This window comes from Medicago sativa, chromosome 7 (assembly GCF_051527215.1).
Source record: "Medicago sativa cultivar Bolivia chromosome 7, Bolivia_mono, whole genome shotgun sequence".
In the NCBI taxonomy this organism is placed as follows: Eukaryota; Viridiplantae; Streptophyta; class Magnoliopsida; order Fabales; family Fabaceae; genus Medicago; species Medicago sativa.
In genome coordinates, this window is record NC_140755.1 from 51,341,626 (window position 1) to 51,366,541 (window position 24,916).

Consider the following 24,916-nt stretch of genomic DNA (forward strand, 5'->3'; position numbering starts at 1 on the left):
AGAATTAAATTAACAAATTAAGCACTTGGGGCTGCAGATTGCTTAGGGGCTATCATTTTCTCATAGGAAGTCTTTATGGAGAGGGTGTCCTTTCCTCTAGATTCCATGATCACCCTAAGTAGTGCTGCAGTTTTTCATCTCCGCGTAGGAAGTCTTTATGGAGAGGGTGTCCTTTCCTCCTAGCTTTGATGAATTTATTTCCTCTTTTGAGGGATTTAGACTTAAGTTTGATTTGGGGAGTCACCACCACATTTAGGAAGTCAGAGAGAGGTGTCCTTTCCTCCACATGTTGGTGCCATTCTCCCGCCCCACAATAGTTTAACACATTATAACACAATATAACAATATAGCACATTATTTCCTACATAAACTTATACTACTTTTACTCTGAAGACTTTTAAGGGTCTAAGTTACCATTAAAGTTAGAACGTGTTCCTTAAAATACCTACTCATACACTTACTCAAGGATTGCAACTAAGTGCTTTTCTCATTGGAGAATTTTTTCACAATAAAACAAGATGTGGGTATAGCAAGAACACTAAAACACAAGAAATCACTTACATGTACAAGGAACAACCTTTTAAGAAGAGACAACAAAAAATTTTATGCCATAATTTCCAATAAAAACAAGCTGCTTAATCATGCCTTTCGCCATAAAAACAAAACAAAAGAATAAAGTTCAAGGGAGCTTGGAAACACTACGACTCAAGACACTTTATTAGGCTCCCTCCACACTTAGGAGAAGCATTGTCCTCAATGATTCAAAATAAAAGAAAAGAGAAGAAGGAGGAGGAGGAGGAGGAGGAGGAGGAGCAGAAGAAGAAGAAGAAGAGGAGGAAGAAGAAGAAGAAGAAGAAGGAGAAGCAGCAGAAGAAGGAGAAGCAGCAGAAGAAGGAAGAAGAAGAAGAAGAAGAAGAAGAAGAAGAAGAAGAAGAAGAAGAAGAAGAAGAAGAAGAAGAAGAAGAAGAAGAAGAAGAAGAAGAAGAAGAAGAAGAAGAAGAAGAAGAAGAAGAAGAAGAAGAAGAAGAAGAAGAAGAAGAAGAAGAAGAAGAAGAAGAAGAAGAAGAAGAAGAAGAAGAAGAAGAAGAAGAAGAAGAAGAAGAAGAAGAAGAAGAAGAAGAAGAAGAAGAAGAAGAAGAAGAAGAAGAAGAAGAAGAAGAAGAAGAAGAAGAAGAAGAAGAAGAAGAAGAAGAAGAAGAAGAAGAAGAAGAAGAAGAAGAAGAAGAAGAAGAAGAAGAAGAAGAAGAAGAAGAAGAAGAAGAAGAAGAAGAAGAAGAAGAAGAAGAAGAAGAAGAAGAAGAAGAAGAAGAAGAAGAAGAAGAAGAAGAAGAAGAAGAAGAAGAAGAAGAAGAAGAAGAAGAAGAAGAAGAAGAAGAAGAAGAAGAAGAAGAAGAAGAAGAAGAAGAAGAAGAAGAAGAAGAAGAAGAAGAAGAAGAAGAAGAAGAAGAAGAAGAAGAAGAAGAAGAAGAAGAAGAAGAAGAAGGAGGAGAAGGAGAAGGAGAAGAAGAAGAAGAAGAAGAATTAGAAGAAGGAGAAGGAAGAAGAAGAAGAAGAAGAAGAAGAAGAAGAAGGAGAAGAAGAAGAAGAAGAAGAAGAAGAAGAAGAAGAAGAAGAAGAAGAAGAAGAAGAAGAAGAAGAAGAAGAAGAAGAAGAAGAAGAAGAAGAAGAAGAAGAAGAAGAAGAAGAAGAAGAAGAAGAAGAAGAAGAAGAAGAAGAAGAAGAAGAAGAAGAAGAAGAAGAAGAAGAAGAAGAAGAAGAAGAAGAAGAAGAAGAAGAAGAAGAAGAAGAAGAAGAAGAAGAAGAAGAAGAAGAAGAAGAAGAAGAAGAAGAAGAAGAAGAAGAAGAAGAAGAAGAAGAAGAAGAAGAAGAAGAAGAAGAAGAAGAAGAAGAAGAAGAAGAAGAAGAAGAAGAAGAAGAAGAAGAAGAAGAAGAAGAAGAAGAAGAAGAAGAAGAAGAAGAAGAAGAAGAAGAAGAAGAAGAAGAAGAAGAAGAAGAAGAAGAAGAAGAAGAAGAAGAAGAAGAAGAAGAAGAAGAAGAAGAAGAAGAAGAAGAAGAAGAAGAAGAAGAAGAAGAAGAAGAAGAAGAAGAAGAAGAAGAAGAAGAAGAAGAAGAAGAAGAAGAGAAGAAGAAGAAGAAGAAGAAGAAGAAGAAGAAGAAGAAGAAGAAGAAGAAGAAGAAGAAGAAGAAGAAGAAGAAGAAGAAGAAGAAGAAGAAGAAGAAGAAGAAGAAGAAGAAGAAGAAGAAGAAGAAGAAGAAGAAGAAGAAGAAGAAGAAGAAGAAGAAGAAGAAGAAGAAGAAGAAGAAGAAGAAGAAGAAGAAGAAGAAGAAGAAGAAGAAGAAGAAGAAGAAGAAGAAGAAGAAGAAGAAGAAGAAGAAGAAGAAGAAGAAGAAGAAGAAGAAGAAGAAGAAGAAGAAGAAGAAGAAGAAGAAGAAGAAGAAGAAGAAGAAGAAGAAGAAGAAGAAGAAGAAGAAGAAGAAGAAGAAGAAGAAGAAGAAGAAGAAGAAGAAGAAGAAGAAGAAGAAGAAGAAGAAGAAGAAGAAGAAGAAGAAGAAGAAGAAGAAGAAGAAGAAGAAGAAGAAGAAGAAGAAGAAGAAGAAGAAGAAGAAGAAGAAGAAGAAGAAGAAGAAGAAGAAGAAGCGGCGAGAAGAAGCGGAAGAAGGAAGAGGAAAGAGAGAAGAGATAAGAAGAGAGGAAGAGGAAAGCTCGCAATTTCAATGAGGTCAGCAAGGAGGACACAGAGATGAAGGTAACCTAATGGTCGGCGGGCATTTCATTGTTCTGTTTGCCCCTTTGGACGATGTTTTATGAAATTTATAGCAATGAGGGTGTCTATGTTTAGCCTATTGTTTCCCTCAATTGGTTTTATCCCCTTATCTTCACCCACTCCAAATTGCCTAGCTATGTATGTGATGATTCCCCCAACCATTATCTCTCCCTTTTCGGCAGGCCTATTACCTACATGGTCAAGATAATCAAGCAAGTAGAAACAAGTGTTCACGGGGTGGTTATAAAGCATTGCCCACAACATGAAGAGCTCATCTGTCCTAGTGTTCCCTAACTCGGTTCTACCCCAAATAGTGCAAGTCATAACCCTCTGAAGGTACCTAAGCACGGGGTTGTGAATGTTACTAGCTTTGTTGGATCTTGTGACAAATTGCCTAAGGCTGGTGATACGTTCCCAAAAGACAGCGGGTTGATAGTCAACCGACTTTAAACTTTGGTCCCAAGAATCATGGATATACCCCTCGTTTACAAACCCTAATGCATCACAAAAGTGCTGAAGAGACATGTCATAATCAATGTTCAGAAGCCGGAAGGTGACTCTATGGTTAGGGTTATCAAAATTCAACCTATCCTTTGTAAAAGCAATTGAACTTAAGAACTCATAGGTGAAATTTTCATAACCTTTCATAGGTCTCAGCAAATCAGTCCAAACTAGGTTTCCTAGCAACCTATAAACATCATCTCTAATGCCTAGCATATTCAAACTATGAGAATCAGGATATCTAGAAGGATGCAAGGGTTTAGAGATTAGAATTTTATACCTATCCCTTTGCTTGTTGTCTTTGAATTTGATTCCTTGATTCTTTTCCTGTGCTTGCCTCTTTGATGGAGGTCCTCCTGAAGAGCTTGTCGGTTCCTTTTCACTTCTTCTTGAAGCCATTGACCTTTACCTTGGGTTGACTTTGTGTTTTGGTGAAGGTTAGGGTTTGGAAAGAGTTTTGGTGGAAAAGGTTGGTTTAGGTTTGTGGTTGATGTTTTATTAAGGTTTATGAGTTTGGGTGTGGAGATTGGTTAAGAATTTGTGGTTTTTAGGTTAGGGTAAAGGGAATAAGGATTTGATGAATTATGGGTTTGGGTGGATGAAAGTTGTTTTTGATTGGTGGGTTTTGTTTAGAATGATGTTTGGAATTGTTTTGGGGAAGAAATTGGTTGAATTGGTGAAGATTGGATGGAGATATGAAGGTTTGAAGGTTGTTGGTTATGGAGGTTTTAGAGAGAAGTTTGAAGGTAGAGAGATGTTTGTGGTTGAGAATGAGGAAGAAGAAAGAAAATTTTTGTGGTTATAGGGGTGAGATATCGGGCACGGTGTTTTATCTTGGTTTTTCGGGTGTCAAACATTGATTAAGTTTGAACCTTTCTAACCTTTGATATCTCATTTTTTCTTGGGAAGGGAAAAAATAAGAAAAACCCTTGAGAATCGTGGTCCGGGAGTTGTTTTCGCTACGGGAAGGTGTTAGGCACCCATAACGACTATAGTATCCTATAGGAACCGTCTTTACTTTCTACGCGCGCGCTTTATTTTTAGATGTTATTTGAAAAGTGATATTTACACCTACGGTTTACTAAGTCAAGAATTGGAGGGAGAAGAGATGTGTTTGATTTTTTATTTTATTTGAATTGAAGAAATATTGGTTCCTTGCCTACGTACCCTTTTAAGGGATCAAATCCACCGTAGTTCTCTTCCAAAAATGTTTTTTGTTTTTTTGTTAATTGATTTTAAGTTTGAAAATGGATTTTTGAAGAATGAGAGGGAGAGGCCTCAAGGGCATAAGATTTGGAAAAATGTGCGGTGAAATTAGTTATTTTGCAAAGAAAAGGTCTAAGTATGGTTAGAATTCATTAAGATTTTGTTTAAGAAAATAAAGGGAAAATCAATGGGATTTTGATCCCAAAGTTTATTTAGAAAATTATTTGAGTGCAGTTGTTCACATTTTTTGGAAAAGAGAATTTTTCTAAGTATCGCGATTCCTAAGCATACATTCCCTAAACATTCATCTAAAGCAACCATGTGATGTGTGTGCATGTGTCGGTGATTGTGTTGGTGTACATCATTAGAATCCATGGTCCTTTACATATGCCCTAGTTTACATTCTATGGTCTTGCAAGAAATTAAAGGCATAAGGTAAAGTACAAGAATTCCTAGGTTTTACATTCTAACTTTTGCATGAATTTTAAAGTGTAAGAAAATAAAGACCAAGAATATAAGATGGAGGATGAGATGCTTTATAGAATGCATGAAACATGAAGTAAAGTGGTTAGTAGCATAAGGCATAATAGAATAGAAATTATAAGCAAAAAAACCACTAAAAACTTGACAAAAAGTGATAAGATCCTTACCCTAAAAGTAGCAACATATGCCTAAAGTTTATCATAACATCAAAACAAGTATATGACCTATAATTCTCACACCATGACAATTTTCTAAAAGTTTTATTACAGTCAATGATGTGAGGATTATAAGAACACATTCAAGTCAACAATTATGATATGTTTAGACATATTTGGCACTTTATCTTCACAAACAAACATTAAGTTGCCTTGTAAAGCAAGTAATTAACCACACATATTCACATACAGCAAGAAGCACATCTAAACAGTGAAAAATCAATCCCCAATCCACACATCCCAACTCACAAGCATACACTAAAAATTGGAATCAAAATTATGCATATTTTCACAAGTTCTAACACTAAACATCACAAAGAAACAAGAAAATCATCACATTATTTTTATTAACTTTTGATATGCAAAATCACCCCAAAAACATCAAAAAATGGATAAGAAACATGTATGAAATTTTCTAGAATTTTTAAAGGATTTTTAGGCTCAAGAACATGCAAAACTTCACAAATTTTAACAAGAAATAGTACACAACTAACAAGAAATACCACACATATTTTTAATCAGGATTTATCATGTAAAACAGATCAAGAATTACAAAAAAAAATACAAGAAAACAACTAGGAAATTTTTAGGAAGTTTAACAAAATTTTCAAGTGAAACAGTGGTGTAAACAACAATATGCAGTATTAAAATAGCAAGAAAATAGGCAAAAACGAAATCCAGTACAGAAAGTAGGCCCAAGCCCACACACATATGGATTCTGGATCACAAGGGAGCTTGTGGAACGTAGGATTGATCCAGGAAAGCTAACCCTAGATCTAACGGTGGAGATTCAAGGTCCAGGGGTGAACCAGACTGGTTCAAACGAACCGGTCTGGTTCATACACCTATATAAGTGTAACAGACCGGTCTAAAGTCATTTCACTCTTTTCTTTCTCTCTCTACGCCTCAGACTTCTCTCCCTTCTCTCTAAACTCCGTCGTCTTCTCCGGCGGGTTTGACCACCGCCGGCGAAGATTCCGGTGACGGAACCCTAATCTTCTCCGATCTACATGGATCTAAACCCTAAACTACTCTATTTTTCATGCTGATTTCGAATACGAGCTTAGATTTGAGAAATAAACGGTGGAACTCTGTAGATCTACGTTTGATGTTTCGGTTTCGAATCTTTTTCAATCTTTTTCAACTTTTTTTGAAAGAACAATTTCTGGAATTTGTTGATCTACTTCGTTTCACCGTTTATTTATGTTTATGAGCCTTCGATGAAGATTTGAATAGAAACGAGAAGGTTTTATGAGTTTACCTGTTGGAAATTGGAGATTCGAACAAAGAGAACGGTCAGAAGGATATCGAAGCTTCCTTTTCGTCTTTGATGAATATTTTGATTCAAACTTCGAAAATAAATCGAAGTTTTCTTCGTCTTCTCACTCTTCGTCTTATGCTTCTTCTCTGTGAATTGATCGAACTGGTTCTTTTCTTCGATTCCTCTTCTTCTCACTTCTTAGTCTCTGTGATCACACTGATTCGTCCTTGAGATGGATCAGTGTTGGAATTGCAGAGATCGTAGTTCGATGATGAAGATTCACTTTGAATCTCTGAGAACTGCGAAACAAATTGTTTTAATTCGAACTGATTTTATTATGTAGTTGTTGGATTGAGTTTTGTGTGATGAAATTGATAAGGATTTGTGATGAATTGGTGTGGATTAGTGTTCTGGAAAATTAGGGTTCATGATTTGGGGATGAAATTCTTCATGAACTTCATCGCGTTCTTGGTGAATTTTCTGGGTTTGATTTGTTTGATTCTGGAGAGAGAATGGAATTGGTGTTTTTGTGAGTTGGCACTGAATGAATGGTTCTTATTCTGTGCATTGGTGATGTGGCCTATTTATAGCTGACATGTGTATTGCCTTGACCAATGGATTCGTGACACCTGGACTGGGCTCGTTTGGCTCGGCCTTGGACTAATTTTGGACTTGGGACTCTTTTGCAATTCTTGAAAGTTAAAGGACCAACCTGCAAAACTAAAAAAAGACAAAAACAAACTTGATACAAAATAAGGACCATTCTGCAATTGTTAGAAATAATGGGACTGGACTGCAATTTTAAGAAAAAGGGCTAAAACGTAAATTGAAAGAGACTTTTAAAAGGAAAATAAAATGGAAGAAAGGACTAAAGTGCAATTTTAAAATCTTGAAGGACTGAAATGCAATTAATAATAAAATTGGAATAAAATTGGTAAATTGGAAAAAACGTAAAGTGAAACCAATAAAAAACACAAAATGGACTAAAATGAACTAGCTACATAAATGAGGTACTTTAAAGTAACCTCTCTCTGTCAAAATTTTGTGTGAAATGACCAAAATGCCCCTAGGGACTAAACTGACTCCAAATGCCTCAGATGCAATTTTTAAAATGGATTTTGACATGAATTAGATCAAGGACCTATACAAACAACTTGAAAAGACTCAGAGGCAATTTCAGAGATTAAAAATGAAGTTGGACACATGAAATGACTAAAATACCCCTTTGTTATGAATTTTGCAAATAATATTGAAATAAAGTGCAGAGAAACATGCAACTGATCAGAGACAACTTCAACATGACTTGATATGCAAGAAAAACATTTGGATGGTTTTAAATTAAGAAGACATGGACAAATTCACAGTTTGAAAAGATTTTTGGGGCAAAAATTGGAAGATAAAGCAGGGTAAAATATCAGTGTAAAATAATAGCAAATTGGCAATCCTTCAAGAGTAATAGACACATATTAAAGATAGAAAAACATTTTCAGCAAGTATTTTTAGGTCCAAAATTAGGGTATGACAGCTGCCCCTATTTAAGTTTCTTCGTCCGGAGGGTCAAGAGACAAAGTCTTTGACTTGACGGGACGAAGATACTTAAATATTTAACATTTGCACTGTTTTTGGACATAAAAATACGCTCTCTTATTTTCAAAAACATGAGTGCCACGCAACATTTCGATTATGAATGCAAGACAAACAAACTGGAGCCTACAAAGCATGTCATATCATTGGGGATTTTGGTAGATATTGACAGGGTAGACAATCTGATATTGACAGAAGGTAGGTACAAGCTGTTCTTTGGATTGAACTAGCCACTTGACCAAGTAATACAAACAAAAGGTGAGTACAAGTTGTTCTTTGGATCGAACTTGCTGCTTGACTGGGAATAGAAACACAGGACAGGTTCAAGCTGTTCTTTGGATCGAACTTGTCACTTGACCGAAGACATAGACATATAGGAAGATACAAGCTGTTCTTTGGATCGAACTTGCTACTTGATCAATAACACAAACAGATAGACAGGTACAAACTGTTCTTTGGATCGAACTTGCTATTTGACCTGGAGACATAGACAAAAAGTTGATACAAGCTGTTCTTTGGATCGAACTTGCGGCTTGATCAATATCACAACATGTAAGTTGGTGCAAACTGTTCTTTGGATCGAACTTGTCGTTTAACCGATAACAAAACATAAGTAAGGTACAAACTGTTCTTTGGATCGAACTTGTCGTTTGACCGGAAGTATAGGCATATAAACAGGTACAAGCTGTTCTTTGGATCGAACTAGCCACTTGACCAATAACAAGACATATAGCAAGATACATTGGAGTTTGATTTAGCAAGATACAAGTTGAGGGTAAGTTGACATTGACTCGATTTGAAAATAGACATGACCATTATTGTTGGCCCAAGAGCAAGTTGAGAGTGAATTAATATTGATTTGAATTGAATTAGAAGTTTGATATTGAAAGAGACATTGAAATTTGAAAACATTCAGAGACATAGACATAGACATTGAATTGAATTGAGAGTTTCACAGAGACATAGACATTGAATTGGAAAGTTGAAATTGAGTTGAATTGGAAATTGAAATTGAATTGAATTGAAAATTGAGATTGAACTGAATTGAAAGTGGAGATTGAGTTGAATTGAAAGTTGAGATTGAGTTGAATTGGAAATTGAAATTGGAAATGCAACATGTATGTATGGTATAACAAGATCATTAAATGTATGAACACATAAAATGCATGATTATGCATGTATGAATGCTTGAAATGCATGATTGGTTTGTAGTTTGACAGAGAAGTTTCACAGAGATAGACGAAACATTGGAAGATTGGGCACGTAGTGGCTCGTGCTATAACATATTCACATGGAAATCCTCTTCGGAGAGACCGTCGTTGAGAGACGTATCGAAGCCATGGCAGAGGGCAATATATCACATCACATACAAGACTTGTAGAAGAGGGACCTTGGAAGATTCTTTGATATAGGTCGCCATTGTTAGGCGTGTCAGTGCTGGGTAAACATTGGATGTTCGCATCTGTGGTCAATGCTTTTCATTCTTTCATTCTTTCATTTTTTATTCTTCAATCCCATTTTTGCCTGAACCGCCCTTTCGGGTTTTCGATTCACCGGGAATAAATTCTTTTCATTGCCCCATTTTTGCCTGAATTGCCTTCATAGGTTGTCAATCAGCGGGGTGCTCATTTTTGCCTAAGCCGCCCTTTCGGGTTTTCAACTTAGCGAGCTTTTTATTTGCATTTTTTTCACATTTTCATTCTGTTTTTTCATTCTTGCCATTGACCACAGATCATCCTGGGGAACAACCTGCTTGTAACACGTATTGGAATAGACATTGACACTCATTTATTCATGCATGTTTCACTGGAACGTACCCTATTGCTCAGGTTTGTTTTCAAAATAGATGGAAAAGATTTTCTTCAATTTTCGAAAGTGTTTGTTTCAGACATTGACATTATCAAATAGAAAGAAAATATTTTATATATAGCATTGAAAGTAGAAAGAAAGTAGAGTTTCAAACAATAGCACAGGCTCAAATTGATGTAGAAGAGTGAGAGTTAGCCAAAGGCCTAACTCCCACAGAGTTTCATAGAAATTTTGAATTCACAAGTATAAAAGCTTCTGATGAAGACGAACATTGACAGCTGCAGATGTCCCAATAGGTGATGGTGATTTTCCAGATATAGTTACTTGTCTTTTATTGTCAATCTCATTTTTGCATGAACCGCCCTTTCGGGTTTTCGGCTCATCGAGACGCTCATTCTTGCCTGAGTTGCGTACAATCTCAGCGAGCTTTTTCATATATTTTTTTTTTGTCCCTAACTTTTGCCTGGATCGCCCTTTCGGGTTTTCGATCCACCGGGAAGCGCATTTTTGCCTAGGCCGCTCTTTCAGGTTTTCGACCTACCACGCTGTTCTTTTCTTTTTTAGACAAAGTATTTCTTGACTATATCGGCATTTACAAGATTTGGAAGTTCAACACCATCCATGTGTGTAAGGATCAAAGCACCACCAGAGAAAGCCTTCTTGACAACATAAGGACCTTCATAGTTAGGTGTCCATTTGCCCCTTGGGTCGGGTTGCTGGCTTATTCTTCTTTTCAATACAAGTTCTCCTTCCTTGAATTCTCGAGGTCGGACTTTCTTGTCAAAGGCATTCTTCATTCGTACTTGATACAACTGTCAGTGAGCCATCCATATGTTTCTCTTCAATCAAATTCAATTGATCGTACCGACTTTGACACCATTCAGCCTCAGTTAATTTCGCTTCCATGATCACTCGAAGAGATGGAATCTCCACTTCCAGAGGGAGAACTGCTTCCATACCATATACCAAAGAGAAAGGGGTTGCCCCAGTTAAACTGCGCACTGTAGTACTGTAACCATGCAAGGCAAAAGGTAGCATCTCATGCCAGTCTTTGTAAGTAGTGACCATTTTCTGAACAATCTTCTTGATATTCTTGTTAGCGGCCTCAACTGCACCATTCATCTGAGGTCTATAAGGAGAAGAGTTGTGATGTTCAATCTTGAATTCCTCACATAAAGCTTGCATCATGCTATTGTTCAGATTGGAACCATTGTCAGTGATGATCTTGTTGGGAACACCATATCGACAGATGATGTTATTCTTGATAAACCTTACTACCACTTGCTTGGTTACATTTGCATAGGAAGCAGCTTCAACCCACTTGGTGAAATAATCGATTGCCACCAGAATGAAACGATGTCCGTTAGAAGCTTTTGGTTCAATTCTTCCGATCATGTCAATGCCCCACATAGAGAAAGGCCATGGGGAAGATATAACATTGAGAGCATGTGGAGGCACATGAATCTTGTCAGCATAGATTTGACACTTGTGGCATCTCTTGGCATGTCTGTGGCAGTCACGCTCCATAGTTATCCAATAATAGCCGACTCTTAACAATTTTCTTGACATAGTGTGACCTGTAGCATGGGTCCCAAAGGTACCGTCATGTACATCATGCATCAATTTCTCAGCTTCTTGTTTATCAACACATCTCAACAAGACCATGTCATAGTTCCTCTTGTATAGGATTTCTCCGTCCAGAAGGAATCTGCTAGCCCATCTCCTCAGGGTCTTTTTATCCCTGTTGGAAGCACCAGGTGGATATTCATGATTCTGCAAGAACTGTTTGATATTATAGTACCAAAGGATTTCCATCATTCACATCTTTATCAGCCTGACCTGGCATATTTTCAATAGTAAACACATGAGCGGGTCTATCAAGACGCTGCACTTTGATTACGGGCACATCATTCCAGTGATTCACACGAAACATGGAAGACAAAGTAGCAAGAGCATCAGCCATCTGGTTTTCATCCCGAGGGATATGGTGTAGCTCAACCTTTGTAAAGTATGTCAACAGACGTCTTGCATAGTCACGGTAAGGGATCAGCTTCTCATGATGAGTCTCCCATTCACCCTTTATCTGATTAATGACGAGTGCAGAATCTTCATAGATGTCAAGGTGCTTAATTCTCATATCAATGGCTTCTTCAATGCCCAAGATGCATGCTTCGTATTCAGCCACATTGTTCGTGCACTCAAAAGTTATTCGTGCGGTGAAAGGAATGTGGTGTCCTTGCGGAGTTACAATAATAGCTCCAATCCCTTTACCATAAGCATTAACAGCACCATCGAAGACTAATCTCCATTTGCTATTGGGATCCGGCCCTTCATTGATCAGTGGTTCTTCACAGTCTTTTGCTTTTAGATACATAATCTCTTCATCAGGGAAATTAAACTTAATCGGCTGGTAATCATCAAGAGGTTGACAAGCAAGATGCTCAGCAAGGATACTTCATTTGATTGCTTTCTGAGCTTTGTACACAATATCATATTCAGACAACAACATTTGCCAACGTGCAATCTTTCCAGTAACAGCAGGCTTCTCAAAGATGTACTTGATTGGATCCATTCGGGATATCAACCAAGTTGTATGATTCACCATATAATGACGCAGGCGTTTAGCATCCCAAACTAAAGCACAACAAGTCTTTTCAAGCATTGTATACCGAGTCTCACAGTCGGTGAACTTCTTGCTCAGATAGTAGATAGCATGTTCTCTCTTTCCAGTTTCGTCTTGTTGACCGAGAACACAACCCACGGAATCATCTAACTTTGACAGGTACATAATCAAAGGCTTTCCTTCCACTGGCGGGACAAGGATAGGTGGTTCCAACAAGTACTCTTTAATGCTATCAAAAGCTTCCTGGCATTCGTCATTCCATACAACAGGCTGATTCTTTCTGAGCAATTTGAAAATTGGTCCACAGGTAGTAGTCATGTGAGATATAAATCTTGAAATATAATTCAGGCGTCCGAGGAAACCTCTGACTTGCTTTTCAGTTTGAAGGGCCGGCATCTCTCTGATAGCTCGGACTTTGTCAGGATCAACTTCAATGCCAATTTGACTGACGATGAAGCCTAGCAACTTTCCCGATCTTACACCAAATGTGCACTTGTTAGGGTTAAAGCTTGGTTCGATTAGGATTATGTCATTAGACTTATCCAACAAACCCAAGACAAGAGAAGTCTACTCACTCATGTTCATCGTAGACATAGAGAAGAAGAGAGAAAGCATAAAGTAAATAATAAGAAAGTAAAGAGATAAAAGGATGGACTTTATTGAGAAAGACAATTGTCACTTATTGAATTCCAAGAAATAAAGATGATTGTTTGTGATAGGAGGGCACTCTATTTATAGTTTACATTTGACTTAAAATCTAAGCACCTACATGGGCTTTTCGGTAAAACTAAAACAGAGTAGCTTAAGTCCTAAGCAAAAGCAGCAAAAGGGTGTTCTAGGGGGTGGCACGGCCGTGCCACATGTTGGCACGGGTCGTGCCAAGCTTCTGACTTGAAGGTATTATATTTTTGTTCCGGAATCTTCGTATTTTTGCTCCGAATCAGCTCCAGACTCCTTTCTTTTGCTCCAAGACTCAATCCATCAAATATTTATTCCTGAAATATAAATATATGCAATTGAAGTAAAATAGCTCAAAAAGGAAACAATATTAAAATAAAATAAAATAAAATCTAATTAAAACGAAACTAAATATTATACTAAAACTAGCTAATTATTGACTCATCATTAGACAAGGATTGTGAAACATGAGAATAATCTAGCAAACCGTGTGACATTAAAGTTTCGTTCTTAAAGGGTTTCAATAGCAATCAACCATGAGAATAGGTGTAACGCCCTCCTTGTTATTTAATTATTTTTCTTGAGATAGAGTCGAATTATATGATTTATTTAATTATGTGATATGTTGATATTTTATTGAGTGGCTTTATTTTATTATTTATTAGAATATATTTAGTGGAAGAATATATTTAGTGGAAGTATATATTTAGTGTAGAAATATATTTAGTGGAAGAATATATTTAGTGGAAGTATATATTTAGTGGAGAAATATAATTATTTAGAATAATGATGCTTTGGGGCAGAATTGGAATTAAGAGAAAATTAATAGGTTAAGGTTTATATAAAGAGGAGAGTCAAAGTTAGAAAATAAGGATTACGTGCAAGCTGTTTTTGGGAGAAAGAGGAGAAACCTAGAGAAAGAGGAGAAACCTCGAGAAGAGAAGAACCAGAGAAGAGAAGTATGTGGAATACTTGCAATCAATCAATCTATGGTAAGGGTGGGACTATCATTCAATAATGTTGAGTCTATGATTCACAAAATTTCATTTAACATGTTGTAGGTTTAGTTTTTGAGAATTGGAGAATTAGGGCTAAGAGTGATAATTGATGATTTATGTTATGTTGTTGTTGATTTGTGGTTATTGATTATTGTTGTTGTTAATGTCATATTATGAATTGGGTATGAATTATGTTGAGTTGTTGTTGTTTATTGTGATGATTTTGAATGAATGTGAAGTTTGAATAATGTAAGTTGCTTTTCCTAATTTTTTCTTATCTCTGCCCTGAATTTTGAAATAGAAACTGGTATTGATCGGTACAGAATTGGTCTTAGGTGTAAACATGAAAGTTGTAGGTATGGATGTTAGCTTTCTAATGCCGTTGGCTTGACTTCAAAAGGATTTATAAAACTTGAGTTATGGTCAAATTACTGCACGTAGGTCACAGTGAATTTTTATGGACTTCAGCATAACTTTTCCGAATTTGAAATGAAAACTGGTATTGATCGATACAGAATTGGTCTTAGGTGTAAACATGAAAGTTTTAGATAATTTTGTTAAATTTCCAGTGGCTTTGGTTTGACAAGAAAATGATATTTGGTCTTTGAGTTATGATGAAAATACTCCAAGGAGGTCTTAGCGAAATTTTACAGTGACAACATTCTCTGTTTCATGTTTTTGCGTTTTGTTCATATGTTTCTGTTTTAAATTGATCTTTGTTGTAAACATGAAAGTCGTTGATAATTGTGATATCTTTCCAGTAGCCTTGGTTTGACATGAAAATATGTTGTTAATAATTTATAATGTTTTTACAAAGATGCATGATGAATTGTTGATATTTGATACGATGTTATATGATGTTGTTTATGATTGATGAACATGAGATTATGATGTGAAGTCGTTGTCTTTGTCGTCACCACTGTTGTCGTCAATGTCGTTAAAGTTGTAAGTTGTTTGTCGATGTCGTTAAAGTTGTAAGTTGTTTGTCGATGTCGTCGAAGTCGTTGGTCGTCAAAGTATTGTTGTTGAGTCCATGCATCATCATTGTCAGAGAAGAGGGTTCATGCCCTGGAATGCTAGTCATTCACCCTTAAAGACGAGGGCTTATGCCCTAGGAGCTTTTTCTCAATAAAGACGAGGGGTCATGCCCTAGGAGCTTTTGCTCAATAGCGACAAGGGCTCATGCCCTAGGAGTATATTTATGCTCAAAAGCGACGAGGGCTTATGCCCTAGAACGGTACCACATGCATGAGTAAAATGATAGAGTTGCATAGTCGAGTTAAGTTGCATTGTCGAGTCAAGTTGTTAAGTTGATTTATGAAGTTGATATTGATGTTGATTATGAAGCTGATTATGATGATGGTAATGATGCTACATGACCATTGTTATGATATGTTGATGATGTTTATGTTGTTAAATATGATTGTTGAATTATATGCTTAACATTATTGTTTGTGTATCTCACCCCTTCTACTTGAAAATGTTGCTCTTCGTATGAGTAACTTGCAGGTGATCGAGAATAAGTAGCTGTTGATTGCTGTCGTGAGTGGCTATCTCTCATTGTGTCTTTAAATGCCCTGATACGTAACGGGATGGGAACTTTTGTGGCTATTTTCTATTCCTTACGTACTGCTTATGATTTTACATGACTATGATTTAGTTTTTGGATTATTACGAGATGTTTTAATGAGGCCTTCGTGCCAAGACTAATTATATTGTTGAATTAAAATCCGCTGCGAAGTTTCTGAATATTTATGTTGACCAATTTATGAAGGATGAATTGCTATTTATTCCATTTATGATTTTTAAGAAATGTAGCATTCCGTTTATGTTGAATGACTCTGATTTATATGTGAAACTTTTATGTTGGGAAAACGGGGTGTTACAATTGGTATCAGAGCAGTTCGGTCCGTCCGGCCAAGTAGATGAGTCGTTGTGTCGTGTGACGGTTGAATACTGTCGTTGTAGTTTCTAATTAATGGTTATGTTTTATTATGTGATCATGTTTAACTGACTAACTTTAATATGGTTTGTGTATTGTTTGAAGTTTCTATTTTGTTATATATAGTTTAAGATATTTAGGCAATAATTAAATTCATTTTCTCCTGTGCTCTGAATTTCGAGGACGAAATTCTTTTAAGTTGGGGAGAGTTGTAACGCCCTCCTTGTTATCTAATTATTTTTCTTGAGATTTATTTAATTATGTGATATGTTGATATTTTATTGAGTGGCTTTATTTTATTATTTATTAGAATATATTTAGTGGAAGAATATATTTAGTGGAAGTATATATTTAGTGAAGAAGTATATTTAGTGGAAGAATATATTTAGTGGAAGTATATATTTAGTGGAGAAATATAATTATTTAGAATAATGATGCTTTGGGGAAGAATTGGAATTAAGAGAAAATTAATAGGTTAAGGTTTATATAAAGAGGAGAGTCAAAGTTAGAAAATAAGGATTACGTGCAAACTGTTTTTGGGAGAAAGAGGAGAAACCTAGAGAAAGAGGAGAAACCTAGAGAAGAGAAGAACCAGAGAAGAGAAGTCTGTAGAATCCTTGCAATCAATCAATCTAAGATAAGGGTGAGACTATCATTCAATAATCTTCAGTCTATGATTCAGGAAATTTCATTTAACATGTTGTAGGTTTAGTTTTTGAGAATTGGAGAATTAGGGTCAAGAGTGATAATTGATGATTTATGTTATGTTGTTGTTGATTTGTGGTTATTGATGATTGTTGTTGTTAATGTCATATTATGAATTGGGTATGAATTATGTTGAGTTGTTGTTGTTGATTGTGATGATTTTGAACGAATGTGAAGTTTGAATAATATAAGTTGCTTTTCCTGATTTTTTCTTATCTCTGCCCCGAATTTTGAAATAGAAACTGGTTTTGATCGGTACAGAATTGGTCTTAGGTGTAAACACGAAAGTTGTAGGTATGGATCTTAGCTTTCTAATGCCGTTAGTTTGACTTCAAAAGGATTTATAGAACTTGAGTTATGGTCAAATTACTGCACGTAGGTCACAGTGAATTTTTATGGACTTTCAGCACAACTTTTCCTAATTTGAAATGAAAACTGGGTTTGATCGGTACAGAATTGGTCTTAGGTGTAAACATGAAAGTTGTAGGTATGGATGTTAGCTTTCTAATGCCGTTGGCTTGACTTCAATAGGATTTATAGAACTTGAGTTATGGTCAAATTACTGTACGTAGGTTACAGTGAATTTTTATGGACTTTCAGCATAACTTTTTCCGAATTTGAAATGAAAACTGGTATTGATCGGTACAGAATTGGTCTTAGGTGTAAACATGAAAGTTTTAGATAATTTTGTTAACTTTCCAGTGGCTTTGGTTTGACAAGAAAATAATGTTTGGTCTTTGAGTTATGATGAAATTACTCCAAGGAGGTCTTAGCGAAATTTTACAGTGACAGCATTCTCTATTTCATGTTTTTGCGTTTTGTTCATATGTTTCTGTTTTAAATTGATCTTTGTTGTAAACATGAAAGTCATTGATAATTGTGATATCTTTCCAGTAACCTTGGTTTGACATGAAAATATGTTGTTAATAATTTATTATGTTTTTACAAAGATGCATGATGAATTGTTGATATTTGATACGATGTTATATGATGTTGTTTATGATTGATGAACATGAGATTATGATGCGAAGTCGTTTTCGTTGTCGTCACCACTGTTGTCGTCAATGTCGTTAAAGTTGTAAGTTGTTTGTCGATTTCGTTAAAGTTGTAAGTTGTTTGTCGATGTCGTCGAAGTTGTTGGTCGTCAAAGTATTGTTGTTGAGTCCATGCATCATCAATGTCAGAGAAGAGGGCAAATGCCCTAGAATGCTAGTCAATCACCCTTAAAGACGAGGGCTTATTCCCTAGGAGCTTTTGCTCAATAAAGACGAGGGGTCATGCCCTAGGAGCTTTTGCTCAATAGCGATGAGGGCTCATGCCCTAGGAGTATATTTATGCTCAAAAGAGACGAGGGCTTATGCCCTAGAATGGTACCACATGCATGAGTAAAATGATAGAGTTGCATAGTCGAGTTAAGTTGCATTGTCGAGTGAAATTGTTAATTTGATTTATGAAGTTGATATTGATGTTGATTAGGATGTTGATTATGATGATGATAATGATGCTATATGACCATTGTTATGATATGTTGATGATGTTTATGTTGTTAAATATAACTGTTGAACTATATGCTTAACATTATTGTTTGTGAATCTCAACCCTTCAAATTGAAAATATTGCTCGTCGTATGAGTAACTTGCAGGTGATCGAGAATAAGTAGCTGTTGATTGGTGTCGTGAGTGGCTATCTCTCACTATGTCTTTAGGTGCTCTGATACATAACGGGATGGTAACTTTTGTGGCTATTTTCTATTCCTTACGTACTGCTTATGATTTTACATGACTATGATTTAGTTTTTGGATTATTACGAGATGTTTTGATGAGGCCTTCGTGCCAAGACTAATTATATTGTTGAATTAAAATCCGCTGCGAAGTTTTTGAATATTTATGTTGACCAATTTATGAAGGATGAATTGTTATTTATTCCATTTATGATTTTTAAGAAGTGTAGCATTCCGTTTATGTTGAATGACTCTGATTTATATGTGAAATTTTTATGTGGGAAAACGGGGTGTTACAATAGGCGTGGTTGCTATTGAAATACATTCATTGAGACCGAAAGGAGAAACTTGTCTTTAGAAAATAGATCCAACGTAAGATTTAAATTTAGGGTTTGGTTTGTGAAGGATTTGTCACCAAGATGAACCAATAATCCCAAGGCGTTTTTATTTATATTATTTTCAATTAAACAAAAATCCCAACTTTTGAACCTTTAAACTTTTATCTAATCATTATTTTAAAAGTGAATCAAATACACAACTCCCTGTCGGAACGATACTCTTTATTACTACTTCGGTAGACAGTGCACTTGCGGATTTACGACATCAAACATCATATGATATTTTATGTTATGTTTTAATTATTTTCTTTGCATTTGAAGGAAAATTAGAAGTCATTTAGAGGAGTTTTCAATGGTTTGAGTTTTTTTAGTAAGAAATTGATGACATGTCATCTTACGTTATTCTTAGCATGTTTTTCACTCATTTTCAATAGGTTTTAGCAGCAAAAAGGAGGAGTATTAGAGCGATTGTCTATGATTTCGGGACTTTTGTAATGTTTTCAATATCTGAGTCTATAATTTTAGATTTCCCGAAACATAGCAATTTTAGGGGGTTTTTGAAGTAACTCACGTCAAAATCATGCAAATCGGCAAATCAAGAACATCTGAAAATTCGTGAAGACTTTAGGAAGACCTAGAATGAAGATTCAAGAGGCCTCAGAAGACTTTATAGTGGGAGGAATTCTGTTCTCAGGTCCCGAGGCAAGTTATTTGGAGGAAAACACGTAAACGACAGAAAAATGGAGAATTTGTTCCCAGAACGCACAACCATGCGCCTATGGCATGATTCATGCACCTATGATATGCCATTCACCTAGGGCATGGTGCAAGCAGAAGTCACATGCACCTAGGGCATGTGTTGTGCACCCCGTGCATCCAAATGTGCGGGGCAAAAGTGTCTTTTTTTTTTTGCGGGTAAAGCTCGCGGTTTTGAAACTCTCGCTATAAATATCAGCATTCCTCATTTAGAATTTCTCGTTTAGAACTGGAGCAATTCAAAAGGAAGGCAATTCTAGAGCTTCGGAGGAGTTTCGATCTTCTCCTGATTTTTCTAAGGTATGTTTTTATCTTTAGTAATTTGTTTTTAGTTACCATGTGTAACTAAATCATTTTAGGTTATAGTTCTAAGATGAACCTTTATTTATTTTTGTTGCATATTTATTTAATTTAATGTCCTTTATATTTTATTTATTTTTTGTTCACTATTAAGTTTTTTTTAGGAATTTAGTTTATTTCTGTAGTAGCACAACCGTAGATTAGGTACTTAGGTTGTGACAGGGCCTAATATTGATATTACCATCCAGATGCTTATATCTTGATATTTATATCTTGCTATTAATATCTATCTGTCTAGGAAGTGATTAGTAATAGCAAGCGAAAGATACCGAAAATGAGTTGAAGTACTTAGGAGGCGACATTACTAATATTGAGTAAAATCCGTTGAACATAGGTGGTAACTAGTTAATAATTAAGGAAACAAGTGTCTGCTTGACAGAAATATGTCGTAGCCTAGTAGAACCATTCTCTTAAACCCTTGGTAAGGTAGACGCTGATGGGGCTGCCCGTTTGTAGAACTGCTAAGAGGAAGAGAGAGTGTTCTATAAGTGTCCTACGATTCATAGATGGGTAGATCTACAGGAACATTAGCCTTCATTGCATTCGGAAATCTTGGAAAACCAATTTAAGTTTATGCTTTCAATTACCTTTGAGGTTGTAAGACCCCACACGTAAGGATCACCGTGTGACCTGTAACACCTTAAACCCTTAAAGCGATAAATCACGCAAATAATACAATCATTCAAAGAGTTTAGATGCTACATCTTCAATTAATCCAAAACATGCATAATTTTTTTTTTCCAAAACTCGCAGCGGAATAATATAATAACATTTCACCAACAAATAAAATATCCAAAATAGCCATATCACATGTTTCATAATACATCACCAAAAATACATTTTTTTTTGACCAAATCACCAAAAATACATTAATAATATCATAATTTTGTGTTTTGAAATTTTATGTTTGGACCCTGTGGATGCAACTTTTTTTATGTATGCTTCATTCATGTTGTTTCATATGCTTGTATTAAACATTTTGATTATAATTTGTTTTGATACATGTTTAAATAAAGTCTTATTCTTCAATTTACCAAAAAAAAAAATGGTGGCAGATAATCATCACAAATTTTGTTTCTATGCTGACACGGTTTAGATTACACAATCTAATTCGTATATTACAAGTTCAGATTATATCATCTGAAATGTGACATTTTATACACTATAATTCATCTTATATTTACAAGTTTTGGACAAACCTTAGCAAAGTTCTATCATTACCTTCAATTTTTACTAGTTTTGGATTATATCATCCAAAAATAGCGTTTGGAGTTATATAATTTGAGCAAATGATATTTTCAACAAAAAAAAGGCATGTGAGAATAGCATAAGCTGAAAAAAGAAATCGTCAAATTTAAGGGCTTTTGTAGCCTCTCCTTGGGGCTTTAGTAGCCTACCCTTGGCACGTGATATTTAAGGCGTGTTTTGATTGTGTGATGTAAAAATACAAGAATTTTGCTCTCCACCCAGCACGTTTTGCTCTCACCCTGCTGCCCTTCCATATTTACCCTTGCGCATGTTAACTAACGCAAGTGTAATACTATGCGTTAGTTAACATGCGTTGCGCAACTTAAATAACGCAAGTGTTAAACACCGCGTGAGTTAACTTGCGTACTCATTAATACTGCGTGAGTTAACTCACGCACCCAAATTGTACATGCGTGAGTTAACTCACGCACACTCTGTGCATACAACCAGAAGAGGCAGAAACTTCTTTTTCCCTGTTTTTTCAATCATTCTTTCATACATTCATTCAAGAACAGAATTTTCATCATTTATTCAATAATACATTCAATCAACATCAACTCATAATTATATTACGAAAAATAACGGGATAAAATACGCGAATAAGATAACGGATAATGTCATAAAAACGCTAAAAAGCGTAAGTGTAATAGGAGTACAACGAAATCCAACAAAATGTCAAACAAAAAATAAAACTACACAAGTCATAAAACATAAAAGCCAAGTCATGCTGGTCCATCCCGTGGACTCCTACTCCTCCTCCGCGGTGTCGGCATCTGCTCCAGCATGCTCCACTCAGACTGTAAGCCCTGTATGATCCGAAGAACCTCTGGATTACCAAACACATCTGGATGCCCAAGTGCACTGTCCACTCTAGCCCTGATGTTGCTGATGATCTCGTATGGGTCCGGAGGATGTCTGGCCCACTGCTGCTCAACAAGAACCTCCTCGTAAGCAGGGACAGGACGAGGAGGGGCATCAGCTGCGTAGTCAGGAACGGCCGCAGGGGGGTTCACAATAGGATGTGATACTCTAACAAACCATTTCATGTACCCCTTAGTATGAAACCACGGCTGGTTATCTGGAACCGGATGACCCCTCTGCTGATGGCTGAGGACATGTAGAGCAAACTCAGTGAAGGCCTGGGCCACATCATCCGCCGCAAGATCCTCTATGTCTGTAGGAGGCCTGGGAATTCTCTGGACATACCCGTACTGCCTAAGAACCCGCTCTGGCAAGTGACGGACCATCATGTCTCTGCCGGCCATGATCCATCCTGAGTACCAGCATATATCCTGAAAGGGCGTGAGGTGTCGTCGTCTCTCGTACGGCATCCAGGTGACATGAGAAAGGTCCATCGCATCGATGGCAGCTCTGTAGTGACGAGGATCAGTAAAGCCCCTGGGAGGTTTCCATTGACTCACAAGTGGGGAAACAGTAGGGTCGTAGGCATCATCATCAATCCTCGGAATGATGTTCGAGAAGTGCGCCAAAGTCCATCCCTGCAAACACAAAGAAACAAATATTTATATCACAAGCTATTATTACCACAAGTATTATTAACACAAAGAAACAAATATTTATATCACAAATATTTATATCCAATAAGTAAAAAAGAAGAAAAACAATTATTACCACAAGCAATGTCATGTAACCGCCAATGGAGGCCACAGCTGAGTCGGAGGTAAGAGATAGCTGCTCATATAGGAAAGCAAGTCCCGTCCCACCCCATGACCAGTTGTCCAACTCGTCCATATCTTGCAGAGCAAGCAGCCAAAGCAGATTAATGTTTTTGCTGTTCTTGGCGGAAAAAATGGTCCAGCCAAGCAAGAGCAACAGAAACGCCTTAACGCAGGCTAATCTAACAACAGCTCGCTCGTTCTCCTCCTCAACTGTGTCAACCTCAAGAAGCTGATTACACCTATTCAAGAGCTCCTCATATCGGCTCTTCAGTACACCAAAACTGATGTGAGAACCACTCTGTTTTATCAGCTCCTTAGCGGCTTCCTCCTCTATAAACAGTAGGTCCGTCTGCATCATCTCTAACCCCTCCTCACGGGTTAACTCTCTATCAGGAAGGAGTCTCCCAGTGATGGGAATGCCTAGGAGACACACCACATCATCTAGTGTGATGGTCATCTCTCCAACCGGTAGATGGAAGCTGCTGGTCTCCGCATGCCATCTCTCTGTCATGGCACAAACGAACCCGTGAGATATGTTCTCGTACCCACTAGTCAGGAGGGGAGTCAGACTGGACATATTCACTTCATTCCAAAACCACTCATTTTGTTCCCCCGGAATAGGGAATGCCAAATTTTTAATGCTCAACTTCTTCCCGTGGGAGATACCTTTCACCCTATGTTTTCTTCGAAACTGAAATACAAAAACAAAACACAACAAACAATAAGTCGTTAAATAAATAATAAGTAAAACAAACATTAAATATATGCTAACATAAATGTTAATTCTAACATTAAATAAGTAAAATAATAATTAGAATAAGTTGTATAAATAGTAAAAGAAGTAAAATAAACACTAAGAAGTAAAATAAACAACATTAATTATTTTAATTGAATTTCAAAACAAAAAATAAGTAAAATAAACATTAAATTATACTTACATCGGCATCAACCCGTATCCTACATGCCACATGTCCACCAAAGTTAGGTAAAAGCGAGAGTTCAGAAGGCCCCCCTGCATAGCCGTCCGGACCGGCCTCGTACACCACCCTCGGCACCCCCTGAAAACGAGGCTCGGGCTGCTCAGGCTCATCATTCTGCTGAGGCTCCTCAATAACAGGCGGCTCCTCAACAGCAGGCTCCTCAATAACAAACTGGTACTGGTTAGGCTGAGGCTCCTGAAACTGATACGCATCATGCGGCTGCTGATAGACCTCATAATGCGGCTGATACTGCGTCGGGTCCATAGTCTGGGATGGACCCGTCTGCGACGTTGACCCCTCTGCAACGTCATCTCCATCTCTAGCAAGTCTCGTGCCCCCACCTCTCCCTCGACCAGCCATAGGAGGGCGTACTGATTGCTTCTCCCTCCGTGCACTACTAGTAGAATTCTGCACTCTCCCTAACCTAAGTCTGTCATTCGTCACCTCAGGCGGCCTCTGAGACGTATTCCTCCGAGACATATCTGCACTGAAGGGATTTAAAGAGGGGTTTTTCAAAATTTTAATCCTCTTTGCGGAAGAAATCCCATTGAAACGGATCTTGATTAAATCATTAATCACAAATCAAACACATACTTAAACAATTTAAGGATTCATGTGTTTACCTCTTCTGATCACGAGCAAAGCAAAGCAGCGATGCCTCTAGTTAGTCCGCACGAACAGTGCTCCTCCAAAACTCGGTGCTAGCCAAGGAATCAGAATTGCAGAGAAAAAGGGTTGCTCCAAAAAACTGTAACCAAAAACTTCAGCACTAGAGTTCTATTTATAGAACTTCTAGTGTGCTCTGCAAGTTAGAAGTCACTATTGGGCTTCAGTAAGCCCAACAACGAGTTTAGTAATTTTGCTAACTAATTAGCGATATTTACTAAACGCACCCCTTATATAAGTCATACTTATATATTTCTCTTTTGACTGTTCTTTGTGTGTGACCCTATAGGTTCTAGTCACGTTGACAATAATATTAAATCTAATATTTAATATTATAAACAATGAGCGGTATCTAGCAACACATCATTGCTACCCAAGTGACAAGAATGTCAAGTGAT

At 36.8% G+C, this 24,916-nt stretch overlaps 2 protein-coding genes across 2 annotated transcripts; both read right to left on the reverse strand.

Moving 5' to 3' along the window:
* Positions 1–2,771: 2,771 nt before the first annotated feature.
* On the reverse strand, positions 2,772–3,665 carry LOC146906566 (uncharacterized). The gene has a single exon (XM_085728879.1). It carries the CDS (start codon positions 3,663–3,665, stop codon positions 2,772–2,774), a length of 894 nt encoding a protein of 297 aa, XP_085585005.1.
* Positions 3,666–21,793: 18,128 nt separating this feature from the next.
* LOC146906567 (uncharacterized) lies at positions 21,794–24,332 on the reverse strand. Its single transcript, XM_085728881.1, has 3 exons — positions 23,811–24,332; positions 22,826–23,593; positions 21,794–22,692 (listed from the first exon to the last, which is right to left on the reverse strand). The coding sequence occupies exons 1-3, from the start codon at positions 24,330–24,332 to the stop codon at positions 21,916–21,918; spliced, it is 2,067 nt and encodes a 688-aa protein (XP_085585007.1). The 3' UTR covers positions 21,794–21,915.
* Between the last annotated feature and the right edge of the window lie 584 nt (positions 24,333–24,916).

Coding starts and splice junctions, on each gene's coding strand:
- LOC146906566 (XM_085728879.1), bottom strand. CDS start 3,665: ATGGCTTCAAGAAGAAGTGAAAAGGAACCGACAAGCTCTTCAGGAGGA.
- LOC146906567 (XM_085728881.1), bottom strand. CDS start 24,332: ATGTCTCGGAGGAATACGTCTCAGAGGCCGCCTGAGGTGACGAATGAC. Junction 23,594..23,810: donor GGATACGGGTTGATGCCGAT/GTAAGTATAATT, acceptor TTAACGACTTAT/TGTTTGTTGTGTTTTGTTTT. Junction 22,693..22,825: donor GTTACATGACATTGCTTGTG/GTAATAATTGTT, acceptor TTGTGTTTGCAG/GGATGGACTTTGGCGCACTT.